Source organism: Rhinatrema bivittatum, chromosome 13 (genome assembly GCF_901001135.1).
Source record: "Rhinatrema bivittatum chromosome 13, aRhiBiv1.1, whole genome shotgun sequence".
NCBI classification, from domain to species: domain Eukaryota; kingdom Metazoa; phylum Chordata; class Amphibia; order Gymnophiona; family Rhinatrematidae; genus Rhinatrema; species Rhinatrema bivittatum.
Window position 1 is genome coordinate 27,584,881 of NC_042627.1, and position 22,493 is coordinate 27,607,373.

Consider the following 22,493-nt stretch of genomic DNA (forward strand, 5'->3'; position numbering starts at 1 on the left):
TTTTTTTTTAAACGGCTCTGGGATGACCCAGGAAACAAATGAGCCTGGTGTCAATGCCAGCAAAATGGGGGAATCTGTTTCCAGAATTGGAAACATGGAGAAATGGAGAAAAGCCAGCATAGATTCAGCAAAAGAAAGTCATGCCTTACTAATCTATTAAAATTCTTTAAAAAGTGTAAGCAAACATGTGGGGAAAAGAGCACACACTATAGAATACCTGAAATTTCAGAAGACATTTATTAATGCTCCGCAGGAAAGGCTCCTGAGAAAGTTAAAAAGTCATGGGACAGGAGGCATTGGTTGAAGAAGAAACAATAGACTAAATGGTGTTGTGTCCCAGTGGAGAGGTGAAACGTGGCGGGCCCTAAGAACCTGTATTGGGACCAGTGTTGCTTAATATTACATACAGATCCAAGACATATAGAGTGCTGTATAACAGTGATAAGAATTTGTGTACAATAAGTCCCTGCCTGAAAGAGCTTACATTCTGAATACCTGAGGCAATGGGAGATAAAAGTGACTTGCCCAAGGCCACAAGGAGTGACCATGAGAGAAGCAAGATTTGAACCCTGGTTTACAGCTCATTGCTCTACTACGCCACTCCTTCTACAGTGTTCTTTAACATTCATTAATGATCTGGAAAAGGGAATAATGAGCGAGGTGTTCAAATTGACCTATGACAAAAATTAATTAAAACACAAGTAGACTGCAGAACTGCAGGAAGACTTTGCAAAGACTGAGAAATTAAGCATCTAATGTGGAAGAGCGCAAAGAAAGGCACATAGATAAGAGTGACCCCAACTACGCATCCACACAATTTTGGGTTCCACTTTAGGAGTTACCAGTCAGGAAGAGAACCTTGGACTCACTGTGGGCAATAAACTGAAATCCTCAGTTCAGTGTGCGGCAAAAGTCAAAGCAGCAAACAGAATGTTAGGAATTACTCAGGAATAGAACTGCAAATATGATGCCTCTGCATAAATCCATGGTGTATCTACACCTTGAGCACAGTGTGTAGTTCTTGTAGCCCCATTTCAAAAAAAAGAGAAAGGCAGCAAAATTAAAGGTATGGAATGGCTTTCTGAAGGAAAAAAAAAGGCTTTTGAGCTTGCAGAAAATAAATGGGATGTGATAAGAGACTTATATAATCATTGTGTGAAATGGGTAAATAAAGAACAGTTATTTACTCTTCAACTAGAACTAGGGGACACCATCAAATTAATAGATTTAAAACAAATTTAAGAAGTATTTTTTCTAATTAACACAAAATTAAGGCTGTGGAATTTGTGGATGGAGGATGTGATCAAGGTTAGACATATACGGTAGTTGGATTTAAAAAAGGTTTGGACATATTTCTAGAAGACAGGTCCATTAATTATAATTAATCCAAGACATATAGAGTGCTAATAATTATTTGTCAGGTAGACTTGGAGATTGATCTCTCTTATTTCTGGGAATGAGCACCAAAGAATCTTCTGGGTACTTCCAAGTGGTATAGATTGAGCACTGTCAGAAACAGGATGCTGGGCTTGACAACAGACCATTGGTCTGACCCAGCATGGAACTTATGTTAAATTCTTAAAGTATTTAAAAGCACCACCTACTTCCTTATGCTTTTCGTTTTTTTCTAAAGTTCCCCTAAAGTTCCCTTTTCCAACTATTTAATCTGAGAAAAGTAAACTGGAAAAAAATTGGATCACTGCCCCTTAAAGATTCTATATAATAAAAAAGCAGCCAAATACAATGTATCTACTTCTGCCAAAAAAAAAAAAGCATGTCTGTTAAGCACAGTCTGTGAAGAGTTAAGCTAGCAGACAAACACAGTAAGCTTAGCTTCAGAAATATTGTAAGTTCTAAAGTCTCCAGCTTTGCTCTCAGAGAAAAAGCCCATGAGGCAGATAGTCAAAGCTATTTAGCCAGATAAGTAGCAACTTAGCCAGCTAAGTGGTAGCAGCTAAGTATAAGATCCCGTTCAGCAGCACTTAGCCAGATAAGTAGCTAGCCGGATAAGTAACGGGTGGAAAAGGGACGATTTGGGGAGGAGTTACTTATCTGGTTAAGTTAGACTTGCTCAATTTAGCAGGATAAGATCTGTCTGGCTAACTAGCGATTTTGGGATTATTCAGCAGCATAGCCATTATGTTGAATATCTCTTGTAAATTGGCCAGATAAGTCTTATTTGACTATCTTAATTAAACATTTAATTTTCAATAGGTACCCCCATGATTTTTAGAAGGTGGAAGTTGGAACTTTAAATATATACAATGGAACAATGTTTGTGTGGGATAGACTAACAATATTTAGAAATACAGAGTAAAAACGTTATAAACAGTAAAAGGGAAAGACAAAGGAAATTCCTTTATCAAAGTTTTCCTCCTATGTCCAGTAGTTAAAAAGTACTCTGGCTCTTCAGAAACCCTCGAATTAACAACAGAGCTCAATATATGTTAGACCAATTTACAGGTATCACTGCATAAACAAACAATGCTGTAAGTAAATTAGACTAAGCTTTTTAAATTGTCTAGGACATTTATATTAAAATAAGAGCTAGACTATCAGTTTGGCAACTAAATAGATTACTAAATTACCGGTATGATTTGTATTTTATACAAGAATGTCAGTATATAAAAATTTAAAATAAATAAAAATAAATAAAATGCTAAAGTTTACAGAACTTATCTGTATCTTACTCATGAGTTTCGTTATTCTACAACAGCATATTACACAAGAAAAACGTTGCAAGAACAGGTCACCGGTCTAAATCTATACTGCGGGGGAAAAAATACACAATTCAGAACACAAGTAGGACGACACAACAATACCGAACGGCTCCCTAATAGATCCCTCTTAATAAATAAACTGTCTCCAGTGTTGCCTGTCATTCTCTCTCTCTCTTTTTTTTTTTTTATAGTTCCCACCTGTTCAGCTTCAAGCAACAAACAGAAGAGGAAGATCGTTTTCGGAGACAAACCCCCAACTAGTTACACATTTCTTAAACCAATACAAGACACAGTGAATCAGGGCGTGAGCGTCCCTTCTCTACATTTCCTATCATAAGAGCAGGGAATCGCCTAGGGCCTAAACAAATTAATCCCCCCCCCCCCCAGAAAATCCATACCTGAAAACTTCTATAGAGGGAATCGAAGTCAAGTTTGGCTAGGGTTTACAGGGGGGGAAAATGATCTAAAATAAGAAAAATTAAGTAAATGCCTTTTGTTTGGACGTGTGCGGGACAGAAAGAAATGCTTCCCATAAGAACGGCAAGGGCTCGGTACCATTGAGGCCAATCTCTATTACACAGAAGAACCCGTTTTCGTTTTGCAGCGGACTCCTTACACCAGCAGCTTGCTGCATCCGTGCACTCCTTTTCTCGCACACGCCCGGTGTTTGCTTTCAGCGGGGGGGGGGGGGGGGGTTTGTTGTTTTATTTATTCACTTCGAAAAAGAGCAACAAAGAAGGTAACAATGCAAGGGAAGGAAGAAGAGAGAGAGAGCGAGCAGCTCGCCAGCATCCTCCAGGGGCTGCACCAGCGGCGAGCGCCGAGGCACCAACTTTCGGAGCGCACTTCTCGTGCCCCCCCTTGGCCGGGCGATTTCCTGGCGGCGGCCGCTTCCTCACTGGCTTACGCTAGGCCGCTTCCCGTGAGCTTCCCCGTCCTCACGAGCTTCGGCTACTAAAAGTTGTCTCCCGGCAGCCACCGCCAGCTCCTCTCCCCCTCCCACCCACCCCCACGCGAGCGGCAGCGGCGCACTCACCGATGGTGGAGATGAAAGTGGTGTTGAAGGCGTCCTCGCTGAACCTGAACAGCAGGCAGGTCTTCCCCACCCCGCTGTCTCCGATCAGCAAGAGTTTAAAGAGATAGTCGTAGGTCTTCGCCATTTTTCCCCCCCTCTCCCTCTCTATTAAGGGACCCGGCTCGTCGCTACGAGCGTTATGGGGCTCACGACCTGCTGGGGGAGCCAATGGGCAGCGACCACTCCTGACGTCAGGCTGTGACGAAGTGGCCGCTAAGTCTTCTGGGATATGTAGTTCGGATTTATTTATTTATTTATTTATTTATTTATTTATTTTTTTTTTTACAACCTACAGCAGCGGTTCTTAACCGGCGTATCTTGGCTCCCGGTGTTCCACTGCCCCGCTTGTGCTTCCCTTCTCCCTAGGGGCGGGGGCTGAAGAATGGAGAGACGCTGCGCGCCACCGCTGGAGGCCAGGCCGGCAGGGCCGAAGAGAGAAAAGATCTGTGCGCCGCCACCGGCGGGGACAAAGAATGGTGAGACGCTGCGCGCCGCCGCCACCACTGGTGAAGAGCGGAGAGGCCCTGCGCACCGCCGGAGGCCAGGCTTATTGGGCCAAACAATGAGCAGAGGCTCCATGTGAGCTTGTGTGTGTGTGGTAGAATGGGTGCCTGGGTGCATGAGTGAGAGCTTGTGTGTGTGTGTGAGAGAGGTAGAATGGGTGCATGAGTGAGAGCTTGTGTGTGTGTGTGTGTGTGTGTGAGGTAGAATGGGTGCATGAGTGAGAGCTTGTGTGTATGTGTGTGAGAGGTAGAATGGGTGCCTGGGTGCATGAGTGAGAGCTTGTGTGTGTGTGAGAGGTAGAATGGGTGCCTGGGTGCATGAGTGAGAGCTTGTGCGTGAGTGAGAGCTTGTGTGTGTGTGAGAGGTAGAATGGGTGCCTGGGTGCATGAGTGAGAGCTTGTGTGTGTGTGTGGTAGAATGGGTGCATGAGTGAGAGTGTGTGTGAGGTAGAATGGGTGCCTGGATGCATGAGTGAGAGCTTGTGTGTATGTGTGAGGTAGAATTTATTTTATTTATTTATTTATTATTTTTGCTATACCGGCTTTCATGACAGGAATCACATCAAACCCATTTACATTTAACAAATTGTGCAAGGTAAAAAGAACTCAAACCACAGTAACAAGAGCATGGTTAGGAGAGTGACAGTTACAATAAAACAGGGAAGTAAATAACTGGGATCTGGAAAAGAGAAGGGGGGAAGTTAACTGACAGCAAAATATTTAGAGGTAGAATGGGTGCCTGGATGCATGTGTGTGTGTGTGTGTGAGGTAGAATGGGTGCATGAGTGAGAGTGTGTGTGTGTGTGTGTGTGTGTGTGTGTGTGTGTGAGAGAGAGAGAGAGAGAGAGAGAGGTAGAATGGGTGCCTGGATGCATGAGTGAGAGCTTGTGTGTATGTGAGGTAGAATGGGTGCCTGGGTGCATGAGTGAGAGCTTGTGTGTGTGTGTGAGGTAGAATAGGTGCTTGGGTGCATGAGTGAGAGCTTGTGTGTGTGTGTGAGGTAGAATGGGAGCCTGGGTGCATGAGTGAGAGCTTGTGTGTATGTGTGAGGTAGAATGGGTGCCTGGGTGCATGAGTGAGAGCGTGTGTGTGTGTGTGTGTGTGTGGTAGAATGGGTGCATGAGTGAGAGCTTGTGTGTGTGTGTGTGAGAGGTAGAATGGGTGCCTGGGTGCATGAGTGAGAGCTTGTGTGTGTGTGTGAGAGGTAGAATGGGTGCCTGGGTGCATGAGTGAGAGCTTGTGTGTGTGTGAGAGAGGTAGAATGGGTGCCTGGGTGCATGAGTGAGAGCTTGTGTGTGAGGTAGAATGGGTGCCTGGGGGCATGAGTGAAAGCTTGTGTGTGTGGTAGAATGGGTGCCTGGGGGCATGAATGAAAGCTTGTGTGTGTGGTAGATTGGGTGCCTGGGGGCATGAGTGAAAGCTTGTGTGTGTGTGTGGTACAATGGGTGCATGAGTGGCAGTGTGTGTGGTTGTAAGTGGCAGAGTATGTGTGAGTTTGTATGTAAGTGACAGAGCATGTGTGTGATTGAGAGAGACTGGTCAGGGAGGTGACAGGTGTGTGTGTGTGTGTGAGAGAGAGAGAGACTGGTCAGAGAGGTGACTGGGAGTGTGTGTGTGTGTGAGAGACAGAGAATGGTCACTGAGGTGACTGGTGTCTGTGTGAGAGAGACAAAGACTGGTCAGGGAGGTGACTGATGTCTGTGTTTGTGAGAGACAGAGACTGGTCAGGGAGGTGACTGGTGTCTGTGTGTGTGTGAGAGACAGAGACTGGTCAGGGAGGTGACTGGTGTCTGTGTGTGTGTGTGAGAGACAGACTGGTCAGGGAGGTGACTGGTGTCTGTGTGTGAGAGAGAGACAGACTGGTCAGGGAGGTGACTGGTGTGTGTGTGTGTGAGAGAGAGAGACTGGTCAGGGAGGTGACTGGTGTGTGTGTGTGTGTGTGAGGAAGAGATACTAGTTAGGGAAGTTACTGGTCTGTGTGAGACAGAGACTGGTTGTGACTGGTTATGGGCCCAAAGGAAGAGGACTGTGAGGACAGAGCTTCAGCAGCCACTGCTGCTTCTGGTGAGTGCCTTTGGCCTTGGCCTGCAAGGGAAAGGAGTAGGAAATTGGCTGGAGAGTGTAAGTAAAGGCAGCTTTTTAAGTTTATTTTTCTTGATTGACTGCCATTTTAATTATTGGGTATTATGTGATGCGCCTGCTGTTTTGAAATATTTTGATATTTGGACAATTTTAATAATTTTTATGAGTTTTTAATTGTTGGATGTTGTTCTGTTCATCTGCTGTTTTGTAACATTTATTAGTATAGTTTTATAATTTATTTCTAAGTGGGTATCTATCTATAGCAGCTTGGCTTGCTCTGTTTTCCTAATAGGAGGTGCATTAGTGTTTAGCGCCTGGTTAAATATTTGTAGTGGTAAATTACTGTCTTTTCATAAGGAGGGGTATTGTGCCTGCCAGTAAAGAGAGCTTGTTTTGCTTTTACTGAGATGTCATCAGATTGGTGAGCTGTACAGGTAATGCCCTAGTTCTGCTCTGCACCAATTTTGGGGGGGTCGAGGGGGTTTCTGAGGATGCAGAATGTATATCTACATTTTGCCCCGTGATGGTCACATGTTCATTGTGTCATGCATGTGAGAACCATCTGTCAGGTGTGTCCTGGCCGAAAAAAGGTTGAGAACCACTGACCTACAGCACTTGTTCCCTGTGCGGACACGCCAAGTCACTGGCGTGGTGGGTGAATCTCACATTCACATGCCTTCATCTCATGCATCCCAGTCTCAGTTCCTGAGGGCTGTGATGAGAGAGAAATTCAGTGCAGCTGCTGGTAGGTTTCACTCATCCTGCACTTTGGCTGAGTCCATGTGTCCCTTCTCCTCTCTCAATAAGAAGAAATCTGAGTATGCTGCAGCCTCCTCTGGCTGATTAACTCACTCTGCTTCAGAGAACCGATCATCCTGAGAACTGGAGTGAGCGTAAATACAGTGTAGGGATTAATGGAAGGCCAATGCAGGGCCGGCTTTTGGCATGTGCGACCTGGGTAGTTGCATAGTGTGCCTGCCTCCCTTCCCGATGCAGCTACTGGGCTGAAGACGAGCCGCCGCTCTTTTCTGATAGGGTCTCTGGGGTGAAGACGGGTGGCTGCCACTTCCAACTTTTCCCCACCCATCATCTGGGGAGAAGAGTTGCTGCCAATTGTCACCCTTTCACTCTTGGCCCATCGGGTGGAAGTGTTGCTACTACCACCCGCTGAACAGCAGAGCAGTGCTGGGAGTCTGGCACTTCTAAACACTGGCTCTTATATTTATTAAAAAAAGAGAGCGAGAAAGGGGGGCATGTTTGTGCAAGGCAGGAGCAGTCCCTCCTTTTGAAGCCAGGTTTCTGTCATGAACAGTAGATGAAGTCTGGATGAAGCAATCCCCAAAATAGTCATATTTGGAGCGGAGGGATCTGACATTTCATAGACCACAAGAAATTGGGGAACCAGATGTGAGGGTAGAGTGGCTAAACTTGAGGCACTGGAATAAGCGAAGTATGTATAGGAGTGTGGAAAGATGTTGGGTAACAGGAGAAATTGCCATATCTGTTATGGCCCAAACTAATGGGCCATAGCAGAAATTAAGGGTATAAGAACAGTGAAAATAGAAGACCAAACAAGTAGCATCACAAAAACAAACCAGTAATAAGAGAATGCAGGTAGTTAAACAAGAAAATAGATGACAGAATCAAATAGAAAATCAATAAAACAGAGAATAAATAAAACCCAAGAACAGAATAAATAGATAATTCACATCCAGACTACCCAAATGTGCCGTTCACCTCTGCTGTCTTGTCTTTCATTTCAAGCCATTCTCAATCTGCTGCAGTCTCTACCTTCCACAGAAACAGCCCTTATCAAAGCATCCAATGTTTGTGGCTAAAACCACAAACACTGGTTATCCCGCCTGTTGATCACCACCTCCTCCTTGATGCTCTGTCCTCACTTGGATTTCAGGACTCTTGTCATCATGGTTCTTGTCTTACCTCTCCATTGCACATTTTGTATGACCTCTGGTGGATCCTCCTCTACCGCCAACTCACTATCAGTTGTGGTGCCTCAGGGTTCTGTCCTGGGCCACCTTCTCTTTTCTTTCTATATTCATTTCCTTGATGCTTTCATCTCCTCCCATGGCTTTCAATAGCATCTTTTATGCTGCTGACACTCAGATCTACCTCTCTACACTAGAAATTTTAGTCCCAAATCTCAGCCTGCTTGTCTGACATTTCTGCTTAAATGTCCCACTCCCACCTTAAACTCAACATGGCCAAGACGGCACTCGTTTTTCCTCCCATATCCCCTACGTTTAAATCTTAAGCCCTGATTATCCCACTTACAACCTTATTGATTTTAACTGTTTTCTTAGTACATTCTCAAAATCTCTTCTGCCCCATGTCTTTAATAGATTGTAAGCTCTATTGAGCAGGGACTGTCTCATGTGGTTTTTGTACAGCGCTGAATACATCAAGTAACACTCTAGAAGTGACAAGTAATAGTAATAATGTATAGAATCAGCAACCTGCAAGCTAATTTTCAAAGGGAAACTTCCCATGGAAAATTTGGGCCAGCAAAGTCCACAGGTAGAAAAGAATCTGCAAACTTTGCCTGTGCAACAAAGTACAAGCAGGGCTTCAAGAATCAAATCCAGTGCATCCTTTGTCTCCATCTGCTCTGTCCCCTTTCCCCACGACTAAAAGTACAGGAAGTGTGACACCTCTGCACAAACGTTTAGCCACTGCCCAGAAGGCAGATTTCAGCTTGCGGGGCAGGGATTTACGTGGGGAACTGCTGAGCAAACTGATTTGAAAATTGCCCTCCCGCTGCCTCCACGCTGTCTTTTATCCTTTCAGAGGCACCAAAAAATAGGCTAAGTATCCCTTTGTGTTGCTTCTTTCACTTGTAAAGCAACATGACACATCTTTTCAGATTTCTACCCTGCACCCAACCACCTAAATAATCTCACTCATGGAGGCGAAAAATCTTACGAGGTGGGACCACCCTTGGCATCGCTGCCTATGTGCTCATCGCTGGAGGAGGGTTCAGCTAACGGGGGAAACAAAGCCACCGGTTCTGACCGACTGCTGTGATCATGGATGTCTTATTAGAACTATGGGCTCGAGTGGAGTAAGCTGGTGTTCGGTTGCATGAGGCATTTTTTGTGTGCATCTCCCCAGACTGGATGAATCGCCACTGGGCACACTGGATGAACCAGTTTGGTCATTATCTGCAGTCGTTTACTATGAGCGGACTCTGGCCCCTCACGCTACAGAATTAACTTGTGGTGGGAACAAAGTTTAATGTCAAAGATAATACTGGAATATCTCTTTCAGCTTCTCCTTCCTGCTAACATGGCTCAGTTACACTTTGTATACTATTGATTGTACATGTATGACTGTGTGTATGTTTCTGCTTTCTTCTAGATAGTAACCACAGCACAGTAACTTCTTTGCCAATGGAGGAGGCCCACAACGCATACGTCAATCAGCTCTCCTCAGGACCCGTCTAAGACGTTGCTTCTGTCAGACAGAAGGCCAAACAATGTTGCAGAGCACTTGGGCTAGGTTGCTTGATTGCTAAAGAGAGAAATCTTTAGAAGCAATAAATATCATACTCAGCTTTAGCAACCTGCATATTATAAAAGCAATGCCATTCCCTTTACAGTTCCTCGGAGCTGGTTTGTTGTTCCAAAGGAAGAGACAATCCTAGATTACGATGGCAGATAAAAGACCTCAAAGCCCATTCAGTCTGCCTCGTTTAATTCCTGTCATCCCTTTCGCTCCTTTGGAATTAGGATCCCTTACGCGTATCCCATGTCCTCTTGGATTCTGCTGCTGTGCTAGGTGGTACCGCCTGTAGATTAAGATAAGTGCAGTGCTCACAGTGGGGCAACGATAAAAATGTGTGCTAGATTTTGAAGCATATTTTTAAATTACCACATTAAAAATAAAGCTCCGATTTAATAAAATAGATATGCACTCTGCACTAAATATAAAAATTGCAGTAAAATGATACTGAAGCTAAAATCAGCGCTAAAATGGCAGTTAACATTAGCTTTACTGCTGTTTGAACTTCATATGTTAGAGGTGGAAGTTAAGTTTGACTCTAGCCTCTAACCACAGAAGTAAAACTACGATTGGAGGCTGTGCACGATGAGAGTTCAGAACCTGGGCCTGAGAGCCTTGGCTCCAAGCTTCCTGAGACTGATGCACATTACACAAGCCCATTCTAAGCCAGAGGGGGTGGGTTTTATATAACCTCTCCCTCTGGTGCAGAGGTGGGGTCCTCCCGAGATTCAGTTCCACACAGTGTTCTGTACAATTGGGATATGTTAGTTAAGAGTGTTATGGTTAAGCGGTGTTTGGCTGAGGCGCCTTAGTACTGGGCTACACGCAGACGCACAAACACAGAGTTTAGTTCTTTTATTAAACAGCTTGTAGTGTACCACCCGAGGTGGCAGTAGTGAGGTAGTCTGGATGTAGCAGTCTCCGGCCCCTCGGCAGAGGGGACCCTTCTCACCCTGTTGGTATAGGGGAATTCCGGTACAGGTCTCCCAGCAAGGCAGCGCTGTGGATGAGATAGACTGAGCGTAGATTACTCACTAGATGGTTGCTGTTAGTATGCGATTCCACCAGGATAGAAGAAGTTGGTAGCAGCACCGAGGCAGGGAGAACCTGATCCCTGTAAGGCACCTGAAATAAAGTAGAGGGATCCCGAGGAGCGGGTACCCGGGTTAGCAATACCCCGAAAGGCAGAGAGAGAGCTTCCAGCGGCAGCTCGAAAGCGGCAGAGTAGCTTAGAACCAGCCGAAACCAATCCTCTGCTAACTCAACGAGCTAGCAACTAAGTACAGGCTATATACCCGGATGGCGTGACGTCAGTAGAGGGGAACGCCCCCGAGGTTCACGCCAATGCTGGAATAAAGATGTGGGTGGCGTGCGCACCCTAGTAGGCCCTTGGGAGGAGCATGGTGGGAGGCAGCACCATAGGCGTTCCAGGGACGCCGGAGAGGTCGACTTGTAGATGTGGTGGCAGCCATTTTCCCAAGGGAAACGGGAGGAGCCATGAACAAGGTGAGGCAAACGGGGCAAAGCCGTCTAGCACCGTTGGATGCAACATAGAGGATCGGTGAGGCCTAGGGACAGCGTGTTGTGAATAAAAGGTCTCGGACACTCCACTGATTAAATTACTCATTTTATACAGCGCGGGGCATTGGTTGGATGTTCATATTTGCATATGAGTTTGATTTTGGTGGATGATACATTGTGGATGATACACTTTTGCAATCCAGATTTACCATCTACAGTAAATTAACTCAAATTGTAAAGAATGTTTTCCCTAGTGACATAATAGAACTGAATAAAAATAATCTATTTGACTGAATTATACTGTCATGAATAAATTTTGTAACGGTGATACTGCGTTGGTTCAAAAGCAGTACTGAAAGTGGTCCCCATTACTTGGGCAGAATCAATGTACTTAATGTAGACAAACTTTGCAGGATGTGTAAATTGCATTCAGCAGTAGACATAGATACAAAACATATTCATTTAGAAAAACTGTTTCTGTCTTTTAACCACTTCCTGCTCCTGGTAGCAACCAGCACAAATAAAGCCAAAAATAAATGTGGTGGAGGAGGAAACGGACTAAGATCTTGTGTGGCAGTTGAGAATAGAGTTGGCTTGCCTGTCTCATATTGGTGGGATTGATATGGAATAGCACTAGCACCAAGATTTTCTCAAATACCTTTACATCTTGAATTAGGAATGCCACCGTAACAGAATTACAGGGCTTTTATGCATAAAATGTACTACAGCTGCAGTATTGTTTGGACATTTGTTCAATGATTTCCTGACTCTATTGCCTTGGATTGGAAGGTGCTGAAACTGTTAGCAGCACCTGTTTTGGAGACAGAGCCGGGCAAGTGGTGAAGTGAGCAGTGCAGCCCATGCAGGACAGACACAAATGCACTTGTGCGGAAAGACAGGAAGAGGTGTACAGTAGAGACCGACAGGTGGGGAATGCATGAATTTGTCACAGCCATTTCCATGTCTTCAAATTTTTATTTATTATTTTAAAGAAATGTAGTTATCTTGCTGGCACCAGTAGCATTTTAAAAACATTTCTCGCAACCAGGTTCTCTTTCCGATTGCTACAAGATCACTGCAGTGTTCAGCCAGGCTCGGAGCGGGGTGCCGTGCTGTGCCAGCCTACAGGAGCGAAGGCCGAGCTCACAGGAGGTTCCCCCGGCACACACAGCAGCAGGCACCATCCATGCCTTCTTTTTACTCTCAGCTGGGCAGCAGTAGCCAAGCTTGTGCATGAATATGGATGTGGAGAGTCTAGCAAAAGGAAGAGCTGCCAGAGTGTTTACTCCTCGAGCAGGCTTGGTTTAGATAAAAGAATAGGGACATTTCCTGCCATTCTCTCTTCAGAGTGGTGGCATGGAACCCCACATTCTAACGATATTCCAAGCCAGGAGATATTCCAAGTCAGGAGATCCACCATGAATATGCATAAGATGGAGATTTTGCATACAGTAGAGGCAGCACATGCAATCTATCATGCATATTCATTGCGGGGATCCTGAAAATCAAACTGGCAGGCCATGCCCAAAGGACTGGGTTGAGAACCACAGACATAACTGATGCCAGCTTAGAGCAATGTGGAGGGCAATCCAGTAGGTAGTCCAGGGCAGGAAAACGATAGGAGAGATCCTGATCCTGGATAAGAATCTCCTTTTGGAGGGATGAACCTTTTCATGGTAAAACAAGATTACTGTAAGAAAAAATGTACAGCATGTAGTTGTAGTTATTATACAAATCATAGCAAATTTTCAAAATAAAACAGTTTTTTTGTTTTGTGTTCTGCCTAGGAGCTAGCAGCAAGCTTCCTGTGCCACTGCAGCAAAAACCTGCACCTTTCCTGATTTAAGTGACCCACATTAGCCTGCTAGCTAGATAATACAGCCACTTTTAATACATAATGAGCCTATTAAAATATATAAACATTTTTTGGTATTTGCATATTCATTACCATTGGCATTACGGCCGATTCGCTGATGGTAACAAACCTGCCAAATACTACATGTTAAACGTGGTCTGTACATAGGAATTTAACATGGATGGTAATGGTAACATGCTTTAGTACATAGTTCTGCACACAGTTTGTAAGCTGAAATGAGTTTTAGCAAATATCAAGACAGACTCAGTACGTATGTTTCTTCCACAACTTCAGTGCACAGGAACCCATTTTATAGCAAAGCCCTGAGTGTTATTTCCTAATCAGACATCTAAGATAAGCATAAAAAGTGGTTGCATTAGCACAAGTTTGAAACTTATGAGAAGTAGCACCAATCGTCAAGGTTTCAACCCTAGCATGTGAGATGAAATAGTAAGTGGAACACTGGCTTCCTGTTAGGAATGTATAATTAGCGAGAAAGGAAGGGAGAAGCCATAAATACTTCTATTTACTGCACTTCTTTAAGAAGTACAGTTCCAGAATGATCGCGCAATGGAACAGCCCAAGTACTTTTTATTTTAAGCTTACATAAACACAAAAGTTAAACCAAAGCCATATAAAATGCTGTGCAAGAAGATTCTCCTGTTTTTGATTATTCTTAATAAAAACACACAGTGTTTTCTCTGCTGAATACTCAAAAACGCCCACAGAAATCCCAGTGCCCTGGTGCACTATAATTCTGCGAATGCTACTTGGACACAGATCTGAAATTCTGCTACTACTGGCAACAAATAAGCAATGAGAATTTGCTCTCGCTACAATGGCAGGAACTTCTATTCACAACTACCCAGGGATTCTTCCCTTGGTTTATATCCACTCCCAAATTACTTCAGTCCAGTCACTGAAGTCAGGCCCAGATTTAAGATTATGGTGTGAGATCACTTGATGCGATGGTGGAGTAAGTCATGTGCCTGCCTAACTCTGGATCCCCACCTCCCAATTTCTCACATGCAGTAGATCCGCCCGGCGATTCTTCTGAACCTTCAACAGGTTTATCCCGCATTCACTAGTGACCTGGACACATGCATTTTTGGGTCCTTTCGCACTGGTTTATAGCCTCTAGAACACAATGATTTGCGCAGGATAAGCCAAGGATTGTGGGATCCAAAATGGCAGCTCCTCTCAGTGCGGCTCCGTCTCCCATTGCGGTGGAGGCCAATGGCACAGAGGTAGCGACGGCAGTCATGGCCGTGCTGGAGTCTAAATTTGATAAAGTTTAGGAGAAGTTTGACAAGGTTCTCGCTGATGCTGGCACGCAAATGCAGGAGGTACAGGCGTGGGTGTCCATTGCGGAGTGCATGTCCTAAAAGCAGAGGTGGCCTTGCTAAAGGCAAATAATGACCTGCAGTCTCAGAAACTGGAAAACAAGTCATATAGGGATAATTTGAGATTTATCAGAATCCCTAAAAGTATTAGCGATTCGGTCCTCCTTGAAACATCGGAGGACTTGGCTAACTTGTGCACTACAACTGGGAGTGAAATACGATAAATTTAGAGTGGAGTGGGCCCACTACTTAGGGCCGCAATCTATGCTAGGCAAGTGTCTGCACCCCATGATTGCCAAGCTGCTGAATTCAGCTCAAGTTGAAGATTCTGCAAGCATATCACAGACAATGGAAACTGGCGGACGAAGGCGCATCTGTATTGATTTTCCAAGACTACTCAGCGTCAGTGGCAGCCAAGTGCAAAGGTTTGCACCAATCTGCACCCAGCTCATTGAGAAAAAGATTCCATTTGTGTTGCAGTTTCCAGCCAAACTCTGGATTACTCACAATAATACGGTGACCATATGCAGCTCTGTGGAAGCAGCTACCACTTTCCTTACCATGCTCTCTGAGGCCTGGCCTGGCCAATACCATACTTCGTGTAGTTGGTAACATGGTTTCTGTCCCTGAGGGGTTTTTGTTTGGGGTTTTTTTTCCAGTTTTGTTGTTCAACAGGTTTTTTTTTTTATTGCTGGCTGACTTTACTAAATCAGTGGGAGCCTTGGACCTCACCTCGCTATATTGTTTTTCTATGTTCCTATGTGTTTGGAGGTCAGTGAGCTCGGATGAATCTGCTATTTGTATAGCAAACACCAGCTTTAAGCAAGGCTACTTTATTTTTCCTTTTGATTTTGCTTCCCGGTTGCAACACTGCTTATTTGACAATGTTACTAGTACTAACAGTATTCTCTTTTATTTCATTCTTGATGGGTCACTATTTTTTTTTCCTTTTTGTTGAGTTTCCTTGTAACTTTTATGATGGGAGGTGGGGATCCTCACGATCGCTAGCAGATCTCTAGTCCCCCTTATGTGTGGGGGATATTGATAGGAGTGTAAGGCACAAGGGGAGAGGAAATGGATTGGGTTGGAGATGGGGTGGGAGGGGGATACAGGCGGGAGAGGGGAGGTGTTTCATGGGAGGGAGTGGGGAAACTTGGTGATTTTTATGATTGCGGAAGTATCACTTTACTATTGTATGTCCCAGGTGATACGCTACCAACGGCCCAGGCTTAGGTTGGGGGGGGTGGGGGGGGCTTGGTCTGGGTTTAGGGAATGCTGCTTTTGAGGGCTCCGAAAAGGCCCTTGATTTATTAGTGGTCTGCAGAGGTAGAATAGCCACTTGGAAAGTTCCTGGCCTGGGTCGGTGTTTAAACGCTACAAAGTATTGCAAACTCTGCATAGGCAGAAAGTGCAAATTGCTCTGTTACAAGAAACTCGCTTGGATGAGAAGGACAGGGGTGGGTTGGAGAGGTTTATTCCTCTCAGGCTGATTCCAGGAAATCTGGGGTAGCCCTTTTAATTGGGATACAGATTGCCTTTCAATTGACTCAAGTGATCGCAGACGCCACTAGCAGATATTTACTAGTTATAGGTATATTGTTTGGTAAATCGGTCACTCTGTGTAATGTCTGTGGTCCTAATTTGAATCAACATTCCTTTTTCTCATCCCTGGTAAAGTTACTCAGTAAGAAAGCCCAAGGGTTAATTTTGGTAGGTGGAGACTTCAACTGTGTACATGATCGTTCCTCAGGGCGTGGCATGCCGGGGAATCGATCCACAAAGGAAGTTTCTTACCTTTGCAAGACTCTAGTCTTAGTTAAAGGGTGGCGCCTACTGCATCCTGAAGTCAGGGATACTCACGGATCCAGGGCTCATGGAACCCACGCCCGCATAGACTATTTACTTTCTGAGGGTCTTACTTTTTCAAAAGTTACACATGCTGAGATTGGGCCTCTGGAGGTGTCCATTCATGCTACGGTGTGGATTGATTTGGAAGATCTTCGTTCTACTGATGCTTTCTTTATATGGCGGTTCCATAGACACTTAATACACTGACCAGGGATTCAAACCCTATCTTCATGCTAAACGGGAGGATTATGAATGGCCTAATAGTGCCCACAGGGCTACTCCAGCTCTTTCTGGGAAGCGGTCAAAGCCATTTTACAGCGGGAAACAATTTCTTACGTCGCTTCCCCAAGAAAAGCTATGCCCAAACAAATTCTATTGGAAACCCAATTATGGACGTGAAGCTTGCCTATGCAGCTCAGGTGACGCCTAGTAATAAGCAATGTTTTTTTGGAAGTCCTGGCTACATTAAACTCCCTTTTGCATAAAACTGCTCAGAAATCGCTGTCGTAATAACTCTTGCTATAGTTACACAATGTTAGGTTCGATATTAGGAGTTACCATCCAAGAAAGAAATCTAGGCATCATAGTAGATAACACATTGAAATCGTTGGCTTGGTGTGCGATCAAAAAAGCAAACAGAATGTTAGGAATTATTAGGAAGAGAATGGAAAATAAAACTGAGGATGTCATAATGCCTCTGTATTATTCCATGGTGAGACCGCACCTTCCTTCCTTCCTTCCTTACTTATTTATAAGCTTTTATATACCGAAGATCATGTACAAGTACATATCGCTTCGGTTTACATAAAACCAGAATTAGAAATACCATGGGCATGGTGTACATGGAACAATAAACATTAAAACAAATAATACAAATATAAATTATATAGTAATAGTAATAATGTTAGTAATAATAATAATAAAATAAAATCAATAAGCTGTGAGTATGCAACAAACAGTTGAATACTTTATGCAATTCTGGTCACAGTATCTCAAAAAGAATATTGGTTATTTACTCTGACAGATAATAGAAGGCCCGGGGGCACTCCATGAAGTTAGCAAGTAGCTCATTTAAAACAAATTGAAGAAAATTCTTTTTCACTCAGCGCATAGTTAAGCTCTGGAATTCATTGCCAGAGGATGTGGTTACAGCAGTTAGTGTAACTGGGTTGAAAAAAGATTTGGATAAGTTCCTAGAGGAAAAATCCATAAACTATTACAGTAATTAATAAGCAATAGTAGCTTGTGATTTATCTAATGTTTGGGTTCTTGCCAGATGCTAGCTAATCTGACAAAACATTGGGGAGGTCAGAGATATGTTAGGGCCCTGAAGGGGAACTCTGGGGAGATCAAAAATTCAATCAAGGATATCAGTGCCATGTTTTGTTCATTTAATGAAAAACTATATAGTGGTTTTATTGTAGAGAACTCAGATGTTGAATATCTATGGCTGGTTCCCTTACCAAAATTACAGGATTCCCAGCGAGATAAACTGAATGCCCCAATTCAATTGGAAGAGATTCAGAAAGTAATTCACCAAGCCCCACTTTTGAAAGTGCCTGGGCCTGATGGATTTAAGGGAATTTTTTAAGTTAATGGGGGTCAAAATTTTGTTACCGTTAAGGGAAATTATGAGGAACTTACAACGAAAGGATATTTCCCTTGGACTCTCAATTTGGCTTATATTGTGGTCTTGCCCAAGATGGGTTGCGATACCTTATTGCCTGGATCATATCGACCTATTTCCCTTCTAAATTTTGAAATCAAGGTATTGGCAAAAATCATGGCAGACAAGCTGTCTGGCTTCCTGCCGGGTCTGATCGGCGATGCTCAGGTAGGACTGTCAGAGGAGGCACTCAGTATTCAATATCCACAAAGTGGTGGCTTCTATGACATACAATAGCTTGAAAAGCCTGCCTTCTCTTCTTCTTAGTTTTGATGCGAAAAGGTATTTGATAGGGTTAATTGGCAATTTATGTGGGAGGTACTTAATGTAGTGGGTATTGATGGCTATTTCCGTGCAGTGCTCCAGTTGCTTTTATAATAACCTGACTGCATCTATTTTAGTGAATGGGGCTCCTTTGGTGAGTTTTGCCTTAAAGAGCTTCTATTTCTTCTCACTTTGGAACTGCTGTTAACAACAGTAGCAATACCACTATTAGAGATATAGCCGTGAGGAAGGGCACCTGTTTAAGCTCTTGACGATTGCTGATGATATCTTAGTTCATATTGCAGATGTGCACACATCCTTACCAGCTTTATTAGCAGTCTTTCAGGCATATAGAGCTTAATCCAGAGATTAATCTGGATAAAACTGAAGCCTTGCCGATGACAGTGAAGGTCCTATGTGGGACCCGTTTCCCTTTTAGATAAGGCCTGGATTCTTTCAAATATTTGGGAATCATGTTCTGTAGGGACATCCCTAGGATGTAAAAGGAAAATGTGAGGTTGGTGCTTTCTTATACTTCTAAACTCCTGGACGGCCTTCCCCCCTCTCCCTGTTGGACGGGTGAACTTATATCAAATGTCGATCCTTCTGAGGTAGCTATATCTTTTCCAAATGATGCCATGTTGGTTGACGAGGAGAGAGCTAACCGGGATTGAAAGACAAATGCGTACATTTTTGTGGCACAGAGCTAGGTCCCGGTTAAGTTTGAACAGGTTGATGAGGAGGCAGGAACACAGTGGCTTAGGCCTATCCTATTTGAAGAATTATAATGGTGCATGTAATTTGCAGCATATGGGGACTGGTTGATGGGGGTCCACTTTTTTTTTTTTTTTTTTAACACCTTTGTCTATGGAATTGGGTTTGGTTGCTCCTCAAGAGTTGTGTTATGTTCTTCACAGATCATATTTGGCTTTGCCCTCATATCTGCAACGTAGTCTACTTATAGTCCCCTTTCTAAAAACATGGCACTGGTATTGTAGGCTTACCAAGGTGGATTACAGGGTCTCTCATTTTTTGCCCCTTATTGGGAATGCAGATTTTAGTTCGGGTTCCCATTCTCACCCCTTTTGTGAATGGGCATATAAGGGGATCCAAATATACAACCTTGCAGGCCGGACATTCGTTGGCCGTCTCTGACTTTGGAACTCATGCAAATTCTTCAGAACAATGACGGCAACAAGAGCTGGATCTTGGGCCTGAAGCAATAAGGTATACACCTATTTTATATGCAAAATACTTACGTGCAAAACTATTTGCTGCATCGGAACAAATGTGCATACAAATTAGCACGCCATTTAAATCCCATGTTAATGACGGCATTAGCTTTTAGTTCCCCATGCAGGGAGGGGTGTAATGGGTTCTCAATGCTCAAAATTTACTTCCTGGTCAGAGCTGGAGTAAAATTATTCGGACTAATGTTTATTGTGGACATATACACACATACATTGGTTTGTGTATATATACATATACATACACATACACTATCACAGCCACCATGAACGGCATTAAATCAGAGAAAGGTACAGCTCCGTTCCATCTCTTATTAGGGAACAGGTCTGAGGTTCATTGAAGGCAAGGAGAAATAAATATACATAACAGAAATATGTAAACTGATATTTTCAATTGTGACTGTGCATTCTTTGGGTATTGATATAAGCGACATCTTTGCTTCGTAGGAGGGGAGGTGGGGGGGCTGAAAGGAAAGAGAAATTTGGATTCAGGGACAATCAACACGAGCCATGACATTTTTACTATCGGGGGGGTACTGATACTCAGACATTTAGAGCACAACACACAGGACTGCTTCTACAGCCAAGTCCATAAGCAAAGCACGTCAAGCAAAACCGACTGAATCATGGAAGTAACCTGCACGGCACAGCAGATACTACCATGGGCAGACTGGATGGACAATCAGTGCTTTTCTGCTGTCATTTCTAGGTTTCTATATTTAATCCATGAGACTGAACCAGAAGTTTGTGATGTGGGGATCCTGTACATGGAAATGCATGTGTAGAGAACATATTTTGTACACATAAGCATACTCTGCACATAAAGCTTGATTAGGGACATTTGGTTTCAGTTTATTTTACAACAAACAAAATGGAAGATAATCGGTGGGGGAAAAATGAGTATTTAATTCCACTGATTTTCTCCCATTTTTATAATGAACACTGATAAATTATACTTAGGGACCTTCGTTTTTATTTTATTTTCCCAGGAATTTATGTGCACAAAACACAATTTATATAGAAATAAACTGGTGCAGAAAGCATTTTCTCTGCTCATAAAACACGCTTTAAGCACAGAAATCTTGATTTGTGCAGAAAACATTTTATGCATGCTAAGCATATCTGCACACATTTCTGGGGTAATGTGCCTTTTTTTTTTTTTTTTTTTTTTAAACTCCTGCTGCAGTAAGTTAATAGTATACTGATGCACTGGGCTCATTTTTTTTGGTGTTTGCATTAAGAAACTGTGAGATGAATTTCCAAATGTTTCCTTGCATAAAATTAGCATGCATTCAGGTACATGCTATTTTAACATGAAAAAAAATACACACACATTTTTGGTCTCACATGCACATTTCTATGTGAAAAAAGGGGTGATCTAGGGCCATTCCAGAGCAGGGCCAGGAGATATGTGCGCAAATTGCTATTAAGAGTCTTACCAACCATGGTTTACCCTAGAGCTAAGAAAGCTCAAACTACTGCTAAGACAAAACGAGGCTAAATGGCGTAAAAACCCATCCACCATCACCCTATCTACCTATAAATCAACTCTTCACCAATACAAATCCAATACATTAAGATCCAAGAGGAACTACTACGCATCCAAGATCCACCATCTAATCTTCGACGCTAAAGCCCTCTTTAGCTACGTCTCTAATCTCACACAATTAAACCCATCAGAAATCGCTCTCAACCAAGCCAAATCTAAAGCGGAAGAACTAGCACTATTTTTCAATAACAAAATAAGCAAACTACTAACTCAGCTGCCCCCTAACATCACATCTACTTCAACACCACCTCAGACCGCCTTCAAAAATACCCGCTTAGAAGAACTGGAACTCACCTCTTCCATTGAGATCCAAGGTATTCTACGGAAAATGAACCATCTTCTCACCCTTCGGATCACATCCCCTCGAAACTGCTTCTATCAATTCCTGACTCCATCTCCAAAGCCCTGTCAAACATCATAAATTGCTCAATAGCACAAGGATCTTACCCAGATGACCTAAAACTGGCCTCTCTCAAACCACTACTCAAGAAACCTAATCTAGATCCTAATGACCCAAACAACTACCGACCGATCGCCAACCTCCCCTTCATAGCCAAGATTATGGAGAAATTGGTGAACACCCGACTCTCAAACTACATTGAAGAAAATAACCTCCTATCCACATCACAATACGGATTCCGCAAAACACTAAGCACGGAGTCCCTCCTCATTTCCTTAACTGATCACCTCATCCTGGGCCTCGACAAAGGTCAAGCCTTCTTACTGATCCTACTGGACCTTTCTTCAGCCTTTGACACTGTCAATCATTCCCTACTCATTAACCAGTTAGCCTCCATAGGTATCTCAGGCACAGCACTATCTTGGTTCACATCCTTTCTCAGCAACAGAGGATACAAGGTCAAGATACAGAACAAAGAATCCTCTCTACACCCGTCGTCAGTAGGAGTTCCTCAAGGGTCCTCCCTGTCTCCTACTTTATTTAACATTTACCTTATACCGCTATGCCACCTTCTCACCAACCTCAACCTCAAACATTTCCTTTATGCGGACGATATCCAGGTCCTGATACCCATTAAGGATTCCTTTGCAAAAACTCTGGCTTACTGGGATACATGCCTTCAAAAAATTAAACTCCTCCTCACCAGCCTAAACCTGGTATTAAATTCCAGCAAAACTGAAATACTGCTCATCGCCTCAGAGAACAACACCATCACCTCTGCACAGCAAGCCACGCCAACAATCACACAAGTGAGAGACCTAGGAGTCCTAATTGATAATCGCCTGAATTTCAAAGCCACTATTAATAAAACCACCAAAGACTGTTTCTACCAACTACAAGT

The 22,493-nt window shown here is 43.5% G+C and overlaps 2 protein-coding genes and 1 long non-coding RNA gene across 3 annotated transcripts in view; 1 reads left to right on the forward strand and 2 right to left on the reverse strand.

Annotated features, from left to right (window-relative positions):
• RAB8B (RAB8B, member RAS oncogene family) overlaps window positions 1–3,940 on the reverse strand; it is an 83,799-nt gene extending 79,859 nt beyond the window's left edge. Inside the window, exon 1 of the mRNA XM_029575397.1 lies at window positions 3,757–3,940. Within this exon, the coding sequence (XP_029431257.1) occupies window positions 3,757–3,880 (124 nt within the window). The 5' untranslated portion in view covers window positions 3,881–3,940. The remainder of the gene's footprint in view (window positions 1–3,756) is intronic.
• On the forward strand, window positions 3,056–10,843 carry LOC115075169. Its single transcript, XR_003852448.1, has 3 exons — window positions 3,056–3,459; window positions 4,091–4,271; window positions 9,756–10,843. It is a non-coding gene; the product is annotated as an uncharacterized LOC115075169 (long non-coding RNA).
• Window positions 10,844–19,232: 8,389 nt separating this feature from the next.
• Window positions 19,233–22,493, reverse strand: part of LACTB (lactamase beta) — a 48,842-nt gene continuing 45,581 nt past the window's right edge. Inside the window, exon 7 of the mRNA XM_029575396.1 lies at window positions 19,233–20,107. Within this exon, the coding sequence (XP_029431256.1) occupies window positions 20,034–20,107 (74 nt within the window). The 3' untranslated portion in view covers window positions 19,233–20,033. The remainder of the gene's footprint in view (window positions 20,108–22,493) is intronic.